General features: G+C 38.1%; 1 protein-coding gene across 4 annotated transcripts in view; it reads left to right on the forward strand.

Annotated features, from left to right (window-relative positions):
* LOC137992095 (lysophosphatidylcholine acyltransferase 2-like) overlaps positions 1-10,000 on the forward strand; it is a 29,796-nt gene that overhangs the window by 12,480 nt on the left and 7,316 nt on the right. For all 4 annotated transcript variants that reach the window (XM_068837217.1, XM_068837226.1, XM_068837210.1 and 1 more), the window contains 8 exons: positions 1,378-1,436; positions 2,754-2,788; positions 3,245-3,299; positions 6,630-6,659; positions 6,772-6,824; positions 7,392-7,517; positions 8,492-8,642; positions 9,866-9,964. In XM_068837217.1, the coding sequence (XP_068693318.1) occupies positions 1,378-1,436; positions 2,754-2,788; positions 3,245-3,299; positions 6,630-6,659; positions 6,772-6,824; positions 7,392-7,517; positions 8,492-8,642; positions 9,866-9,964 (608 nt within the window). The remainder of the gene's footprint in view (positions 1-1,377; positions 1,437-2,753; positions 2,789-3,244; positions 3,300-6,629; positions 6,660-6,771; positions 6,825-7,391; positions 7,518-8,491; positions 8,643-9,865; positions 9,965-10,000) is intronic.

Below are 10,000 nucleotides of genomic sequence, written 5' to 3' on the forward strand. Positions count from 1 at the left end.
TAATAAATATTTTTATCTATTTCCATAACTTTTCTATTTTAAAGCCATAATAAGTAAATTGTTTACAACATGAGTGGCAGTGTCGTATCACTATTTACAAACTTGAGGCGAAGCCGATACTTTATGAATAGTGACACAACACTGACGCAAATGTTGTAAACAACTTGTGAAATGAATGCTTTGTAGTAGTCATCGCCAATGTGTTAGAAAGGCATGCAATGCAGCAAACCAAGCATGCAATGCAGCAAACCAAGAGAAATCAGATAATTATAATTTATTGTTTTGGGAATTATGGAATGTTTGACAAAATGTATTTAGGTTGTCGTCGGATATTGAATATTTATCTCATTTTCGGGCAGTGATTTCCTTAAATTAAAGTGTAGTTGTTAGTGATGCTCTTGCCCCACCTGGAATCAACTTAATGAACGTCTGAATTCAAACAAGAAGAAAGGTTTACTGGGAAGGATCATATTTGGTCAAGTATTGTAGATTATCAAACATTCGATGAAGTTCTAGCAAGCCTCAATATTCCCAGCTGTACTCTAAGTTCAAGACAAACTTGTTTGGCGTATTGAAGTGTTGGAATTAATTATAGATAGTTTGCAATGTAAGGACTGCACTGTTGTTTGTGTGGATTGAAGCAAAGAAGGATAAGGTGCAAAGGGAGGAAAAGTTCAGTTGACATTTATCATGATTTACAGAACCATGCACATGACCTGAATGGTGCTTTTCTGTTGGTTTTCATACTTATGAATTGTTAATGAATTTTACAACAGTATTTAAAATTAGCGTATTTACCGTACTTGAATAAGCGCCGCTGCGCTTATTTAATTTTTCGCGCCACAAGTGCGGCACTTATTCGAGGGCGACGCTTATTTAAACATTGTACCAGACAAATTTACTTTTTCTATAATTATTTTTATTCAACAGTACACTTTCTATCTGTTAAATTTCCTATGGACTGAAACTAAACTGATAGTAAATCTAGAATTACGAGAGAAATTCATGCGGTGAAAAAAACCCGTTGTCGAACAATTTACAACGTTCAGTTTACATCAGAGCTTCGCATAGCAAGAATTCTGGAAAGAGAGCTTACCACCTGAGCATAGAAATACAGTCACTTTGAACTAAAGAACATCACATTTGAGGAAAATAAATTGCCGATGCTGTTTTAAAATTGTTTTATAGTGTTTTTCCTGGTTATACGGAATTCCTCGAATAAGCGCCACATCGGCGGTGCGGCGCTTATTCGAGGGCGGCACTTATTAACTTTTTTGTCCCAGATGCGGCGCTTATTCAAGTAAATACGGTATTGTTTTAATACTGTTTCATGGCAAGACTTTTATTGTAATCTTGTAACAATTTGTTTCCTTTTAGGAGCATTTATACCAGGGTGCTCTGTTCAGCCAGTTCTCCTACGATTTCCAAATGACTTGGTAAGTGATGTGTCTTCTATAAATGGGTTTTTTGGTAAAATTTCTTTCTATAGTTTAAACAGTTTTAAAAGCACAGATACCAGTATGCACATTTTCAGGAAATGGTCAAATCCTATAGAACATGTATGTTGCAGTTTTTACGGGTTAAACTCTATAGTTCTATATCTCACACGTCAAATACCTCTGTAAAACAAAATAGAGAAAGTGTAATGAATTTTAGAAAACAAGAGCTGCCAACTGCCAATTTCTGGTAGTATCTTCAAGACAGAGACTCTTCAACCTTTGAAAAGTATTAGCTAATCTTTGTCAAATTTTAATACATTCTGTTATATTTATGCCAAAATGTCGATGTCTCTGATTAGTTTTGGTGCATGTACAAGGTGTTTGGTATTTAGACCATACAATGTACATGTACCATATTCTATTCCTTCTGGTGCAAAGGGGTTGTCTTCAGTAAAAGAATACCAAAACTTTGTGACACTACACTTATATACTGTAGGGTGTGTTCGATTGAATAAGAACTGGAATAAGAACTTGGGGAGTGATCATTTAAAACAGTATGTCTGGCTTTTTGAGCAACAAGGATAATGAAGAGTACAAGTTTGTGTAAAATAGCATTTTAGCCGGTGTTTGACAATTTTAACCCATTGACTCCTGGGGGTTCCCCATTGACAAGTAAAATCGTCTGGCGTTAGACATTAAGTCTGGCCGGTTCAAGCCGGTTTGGGTGTCAAAAGGGTTAATTTATGTGACTCTCCGTAAAAACGAAGAATTTCTAACTTCTATTCCATGTTTTCCTATTCCGTAGTACGGCCAATCAAATGCACCCTTAATTGCACTTGTCAAATAATGCAAACCCCTTTCAATCAATGGTTTTCACTGCTTTCAATCCCATAACTAAAGATACTGAGGCAGTACTAGTGCGGCCCAGTGGCTAAGGTGATTGCCGTGTTCAGGACTTGTGCTCACAACTCATTGAATTTGATCCTGGTAGTCTTAAGCTAGGGTTCAACTTTTCTGCTGCACTTTGTAATTAGCCAACTTTTTTTCTACAAAGCTACAGCGGGTATCAGTTTAAAACACATGCCCCTCAACAACATTTTTTCATATCCGAAAATAAAATTTAGGCGGAGGTCAATCAATTGTTTCCATGACGAATTCAACTGCCACCAAGAGAACAGGAGTTTTCGAGTATCGTTTTTGATTGACCTCCACTTAAATTTTACTGTCGAAATATGAAAGAGAGTCATTGAGGGGCGTGTGTAACTGACGACCGCTGTAAACAATGACCCTCATACTTGACTTTTTTTCCATCAGGATATTTATTGTTGGACTTGGGATGGTCCTGGATCGTAAGTATTGATGATGATGATGAGGATGATGAGTCAGAATGATTGTTCGTATTCATTTAAAGTAGTTAAAATGGATGTGCCTTGTTTATAGTGAAAGAGTTTTTAGTGCTCAAGCTTCACAGGCTCCCCACTTTAATAATCTGAGAGTTACATGTACAATCAAGCTATGTCATGCATGACCAGTATGGACAAGACTGAAATAAACATTCGAATTTCTCTTTGGAGCTTCTGAAATTTGAATGGAATCTTGAAGATTTTCCTAAAAGTTGCCACTAAAAATGCCTAATAAAACAAAAGTTCATACAATGTAGCTACCTATTTTTGACATATCAAAGAAAAATATCCATGGGAATTCAGAATCTCTAGAGGACTGTGACGCTTTCTGTTAATTACAAAGCATCAGAGTTGCATGCAATAAATAATATTATTGAAGATGGATTTTATCTTCCTTTTCAGGTTATTATTAACTATTTTACTTTTGTGTCAGCCAAGTAATGTTGCTGAAATTGAGGTGAGTTACTTGGCCCATAGAATTATTAGTGAAATAAACCATTAGAACTGTGGGTTGTAGATGAAAGTGCAAGGATCACTTCTCTCAATTTCAACATTTATACTACAATATTGAGATGGTGAGACCTGCATCAAAGAATAAAGAGTATTTTACACTAGCTTTGCTTTAGCATTTAAAAACTGAGCAACTACAGTGGAATCCTGTTAATTTGACCACTTTCAGAACTGAGAAATTTGGTCTTATTAACGTGGTGATCATACATGTAATACCAAGAGAGGCTCAAATTACAACTGCAAAGCTGCAACCTTTTTAAACCATACTCTTGCTTATCATATAATATCATACATCTTCATTTACCCTCGGATTTTTTTTTAGAGTAGCTTGGTGTAGCTAATATCTCCGAGCATTTACCCTCCCAACCATGATACACCACAGAAGACAGACTCTTGTAAATTAAAATCTTTTAAGTTACATGTAATTGACAACAAAACCGAGTAAAAGCAAAGACAATTGTCAGTTCTTTGTTAACAAAGAAAAGGGCTACATGTATCTATAATACTGAAATTTATTGAATAGCTGTTGTCAATTTGGTAACTTGCAATGCTTTACACAGTTCAATATTACAAAATTCAGAAATTTAGTTCAAATGGGTTCAAAAAAGTCTGTGAACTTCTGTTGGCTTTGTCTTTGCTTAAGCCAATCACTTTTCATGCTAGCAGTAACTTTTGTGAGTTCATTTGCAGTTTTTATATTGATTGGTTGCAATAACAGGATAATTTTATGAAGAAAATAACTTCTGACAGGGCTTGACATTGCGACTCACTGGTCGCCAATGCGACCAAAAATCAAGCGTTGGCGACTAGATTTTTAGAGCTAGTCACCAGTGGGCGACTAACCTTCACCTTTTTCCTTCGTCCTTTTAACCCCAAAGGCAAATCAACCGTAGTTTTGGATAAAATGCACGATTTATGCGCACAGAAATAACAAAACAAACCCACGACTCTTCTGGCTCTTCGATCTCCATGTTTCATAATCGAGCGCCATGTTTGATTCAGCAGCTGGTATTGCGGGCGCACTAAACAACACGTGCAATCATTGAAGCGTGAAGTTCACACGAGGTCTGATCCCTGGTCAGATCAAGAATATTTCATCGAATTCTAGGTCAAAAGATGCCTTAAATTCGTTGCATACTTTGCTGAATGCAAACAATGTAGAATCATGCAAGAAATTGATCGATGATTTGAGCTTGTTGTGGGCCGTTCAGGCGGATAAAGCAGATTTTTGCAAGCTGGCAAAGGACGACCTTAGAACCAGCCTGATACCAGACATCGATCACAAACCAGCAGGTCATCCTGTGGCGTTAAAATCCACTGCAAACGGAGATTGTTTGTATAATTCCGTTTCGCTTTTTCTTTGTTGTGATGAAACACGAAGTAACTGGCTGCGTCTTCTAGTTGCAGAAGAACTGTACTGTAATGCCGAGTCTTATGCAACGCATGAAATTTTCAAGAAAACTGCCAAATTTACCGAGATCCCGGAATCAGTTCTATTTACAGTTGCCTTGACGGCAGTTGGTGACAAAGTCATATCAGATGGTGGGAGTCAAACTGAAGCAGTCAAGGCTGAAGCTATAGCCAGTTGCAAGATTGGAGTATGGGGCTCCCTTCTTCACGTGATGGCGTTCGCATCGGTCATCAGACGGCCGATATATTCGCTATATCCAGACGTCAACTTCCGGTTCCACCTTTAATGCACCAGCTGCTGAACCCCCGACTTTCTGCGTTGGATGATGGGCGTGATCCTGTCTACTTGCTGTGGTCAAGGGAAGGGAGTCTTGATGACCGACCAAACGCATGGTACAAGCCTAACCACTTTGTGCTAGTAGCGTGGCTATCAGATGCAACCTCTCACACCCAAGCAACCCCCCAAGTACCTGTTACCAACATTTCGGCTAATGTGAAATCTGTTGAAAAGAAAACAAGTGTCGGAGCAAAACAGGGGAATATTTTAACTTTTCTTAGGCCGGCCCAAGCCAAACCGGAGAAGAAAGGGAAAGGAAAAGCTGACTATTTGCGTAACCAACAAGAGAAGACAGCCACCAAGAGAAGTGCAGAGAATGCAGAGCTAACACTTGATGACAGAGAACAAGTTACCCTTAAGAAGCCTGCTAGTAAACGCAAGTTTGTTCCGCAGTGGCGGGAGGAGTTCACCTGGGTCGTTTTCGACAAAGATGACAACAAAATGACATGCAAAATTTGTTGTGCCTCTCCACGCTTGGCAGGCAAAACGGAATTTGTATCAGGTTGCCGCACGTTCAAAAAGGAGACCTTGCAGAAGCACAATATTGGTGGACGTCATCTTCACGCCTGTGATGCGAGTCTCGCAAAACAAAAGCCGATGGAAGATTCACCCATTGCACAAGGCTTGAGAAGAGGGGTGGAGGTATTAGAAGAGCAGAACAGGAAAGAACTTGAAGTCAAAGTGTCTCTCAACCTTCAGAAAGGTTTATTACTAAGAGCATTTGTCGCTTCTGTTAGTGTAAACCTCACCTATATGATAAGCTGAAAGGAATTCTTTAATGCAACTCAATAATTAAACTGGAAAAAAAACCGCAACTTGCAAGTGTTTTGCGCATTAGTTTTATAGTAACCTAAACAAGAATGGAGCCTGGTACGACTACCAACAATGTGGCAGAGCAGGGCCTAGTACCGATACGTCTGTTGATCGAAATTGCAACGAAGCCTTGGCTTTTTAGCGCTGAAAATATGGAAACCTGGTGATTGTTTATGTTCAGGTTCGTCTATTTATGTAAGCTATAGACTCGATGTTACATGGAAACTTAACAAAAGCGGAGGAAGCACAGGAAACGTGACTGAAGCTGCTTTCACATTGATTATTTACCTCGTAATGCGTAATGATATGTTTTACGAGCACTGGCTTCCTTTTAAGTTTTAGTATCTCAGTCTTAGAAGCTTACGAGTACGTAAACTTAGGACTATAAAGAAGATTGCATGTGTACATGATCATCAGAAAAATGAATTAAAACATCAGTGAAAAAAATGGCGACTAAAAGTTAAGATCTGGCGATCAAAATTTTTGGATCAGTCGCCAATTGGCGCCTTACTAAAAATGTTAATTTCGAGCCCTGTCTGAGGACTCGAAAAGGTAGTCGGATTAACAGGATCTTTAGATGAAAAAATGGGTGGCCTTTTTTTGGATTAGAAGACTTCTTGTAACTAGGTAGTTGTATTAATTGGGAGGTCATATGGTGGGCTCCTGCTTTAAGGGAAAATTAATTTTATCTTTTAATCTTCTTTTCTTTTCTTACAGTTCTTACCAGTTTGGAATCCTACAAAAGAGGTATTAAAAATGAGTAGCACATTTTTAGAGGAATTGACAAGTTGTTGAAGTCAAATTCTTAAGCCAAACTTTGAAATATATGGCTAACAAGTGAAAGTGTTTTGTATTTCAGGAGAAAGAGAATCCAAAAGTTTATGCTGAACATGTTAGACAGTATATGGCAAGGTTGGTTGGAATCCAGGTGTCAACCTCATTTTTTCTCTAGAGATAATCAAGTCTGGCCTCATTATTCCGCTCGTCTCAAAGCACAGGACAAACTTTGTTAACTTTGTCTTTGACAATGTGGTGTTATTCTAAGTGTTGTTTTGCTTTGATGAGGTGTTCCAAGGGTTGTCGGCCATTCTTTAGTGCTAATTTCCAAAGCTCTTTTTTATTTTTTTATTTTTCGTTTAATTTAGTTGTGATTACCGTGATATTTATTGGTGATTTACCTGCCTTAGCATTTTAATCATTGGTGAGACTAAAAGCACTTCTATCTGTGAGATTTTTTTGAAGATCAAAATTCAAAAAAATCTTGGTTTTACATGTCAATGATTTGACTTTGCATCAGTGGAGGGTGTCATGGCCGTATATAAATGCAAATTTGGATTGATCGGCAGCCATATAGCCACTAAGTAGTTTGCAGAATTCACCAAGTACCCTTGAAAATTGATGTTTTTTTTCCAGCAAGCCAGTGAGATGGTGTATTGTGGCTGCATTGCATGTATTTCACAAAATTTGTTGCCTATCTAGGTGTCTGAATGTGCCAGTCACAGGTCACTCCTTTGAAGATGCACTTTTGATGACCAAAGCTGCTGCGCTTGGCCTCCCACCAGACACTGGAGTCATTGAGTTTTGTAATACTGCTGGCAAACTAGGGTATGCCACCATAGAACAATTAATAATTCAGCCAGTGTACATAATAATATTGTTTCATACATCACAACATGAATGCCCTGTTGAATCATTACAAAGCTCGGGTAGCGTGGTTTAATGTGATTGGTTAACAAACTTAAGTGAACAACTGTGTATCATGGTCAGCAGTTTTGCCACACATAACAGTAATGATACTTGAAGTTAAAATTGCTTCAGCCAATAAAAGGTTCCTGGCAAGAAATTTCCAATATGTGGTCTTGTTTGTTTTTTAAATGTCAGCACATTTAAGTTGTGGAAATGACTTACCCAAGATGTATCATGAAAAAAGGGCCTTGCATCCATTGGGATGAGAAGCAGGCTTTTATCCCTTGCCCTCAATGTACATGTATTTGTCCCATTTGCCAATTTTTCTGCATAATATTATATTATTAAGGCTTGTTCGATTGACCCTATTATGTGGAGTGATGATTTAAAATGGTATGTCTGGTGTTTTGAAGCAACAAGGAAAGCAAAAATATGTTTAACCCATTGACTCCTGGGGGTTCCCCATCTACGAGTAAAATCACCTGGCGTTAGACAAAGTAAAATGATCAAAAATCAAGTCTCGCCGGTTTAGGCGTCAAAGGGTTAAAGTAGCATTTTAGCAGGTGTTTGACAACTTTAATGTGAATCTCTGTAAAAATGAAGGATTTCTAACTTCTCTTTCATGTATTCCTTTTCCGGAATGCGGTCAGTCGAACGCACCCTTAATAATACAACCTTGGACCACTTGGAAATATTGGTGAAGGCAATCAGAAGGAAACAGAGCATGGTTTTATGGAACCATGCCAAAGTTACTTAAAGCATACAAGCCAGGAGACCTTAGGAATGTCCTGGCTTTTGTTTTCAATGATTTCTCTCAGGTTTACCAAAGTTGTTATGACATAATGTACATTTGCGCTTCATTTGTTAAAAGTGTATCTTTTTTTCTTTTCCAGAATTAGTGTGGATTCTGCCAAAGAGCAACTCGAACGATTTGCTGCCATGGATTCAGATCAAGATGGTCAAATTTCAGTGGAGGATTTTGCGCTGTTTTACAATTTACCCATCTCCAAACCTGTAAAGGAGATCTTTAAAATTATGGATAGGGTAAGGTACTGTGTTAAGATGACCACACACTTTGTAGCAGATACTAGGAGGTAATAAAAAAGAGGAAGGACAAAACACAGCGAAAAGTACCAACAGAGCCTGCCAGTATTTGTTTAAGATGCATAGCCCTTAGACATGATTCTTAAATCCGATTGCTAATTGTGATTGCAGTAGGCCAACAGTGTATGAATGTGGTTATGTAGTTAGTGATTATGTGTTAGAATAGTTTGGCCGGCAGATTTCCAGGTTGCCAGCTGTAGTTCTTCAAAGATTTAAGTCCCTCTTTGACTACCAGCTGAACTTGATTTTGGTAATCCTTTGTTTAACGTCTTGGTTGCAATCAATTGCAGGCTTCAATTGATCTATATCCCACATCTTGGTTGCATTTGTCAATAACCAACTGATACTCTTCCTAAAAGTGGTGGTCTTGAAATTTTAACTTCGGAAATTACACCCCTGGTTAGAATTTTGTAGGACACGTTTGTAGAGGTTGCAAACTTAAAATGTGTGCTACATGTACTAAGCTTTCTGACATGTAGGATCAACGTCATCCAACATGGGATTCTGAACTCTCCAACATGCTGACGCACAAGTTTTTTTCTCATACTGTAGATCAGGTTTTAATCTAGTAATATTGTTGTTGCTTGTACAATTCTCGGCCAATCATAGGCAAGAGAGAAAACAGTTGTACATGTATCTCGTTTGCACCAGTTTTCCCGGAATCGGGTCGTTTCGCCCACATGTTGATTTACCTGCAGTTAAGTCGTTTGGCCCACGCTTTTGAATTGATCTTGAATTGACCAATTTCAATTTATTAAAATTCATCTTAAAACAATAAACAGGATTTGGAGGCTCTGGGGAATAAGAATAAAGGTTTGCATGAGTTTATTTCCCAGAGTCTCGAGATTATTCCTTTTGTTTAGGACTGAAAACTAATATATCGAAATTGGGCTATTTGCTTGAGAAATAACGCGAAAATAGGTTCAATATTGTATATCAACCTCGACCTTGTTTTAATACTGTAGCAGCCAAGTTTTACTTGCTTGTCTCCATTTACAATAGAACGTTGTGGTGGCGAATCGACTTACGTGTGGCCGAAACGACTTAATTGTAGGCGAATCTCCGTTTGAGCGCAACGACTGTAATTCATTTTCCCGGGGCTCTTCACAGATTTTATATAAAATTGTTCGTTTAGGTTTAACATATATTTTATGTAATTGCAGCACAGTAAAGGCTTCATTGACTTCAGACAGTACATCGTGGGAACAGCTTGTTTGGCCAGAATAGCAGCAAAAAAAGAGGTGGCTGAAAGTGCGTTGAAGGTAAATATCCAGAGTCCAACCTCGGGCAATTCAGCT

Source organism: Montipora foliosa, chromosome 1 (assembly GCF_036669935.1).
Source record: "Montipora foliosa isolate CH-2021 chromosome 1, ASM3666993v2, whole genome shotgun sequence".
NCBI classification, from domain to species: domain Eukaryota; kingdom Metazoa; phylum Cnidaria; class Anthozoa; order Scleractinia; family Acroporidae; genus Montipora; species Montipora foliosa.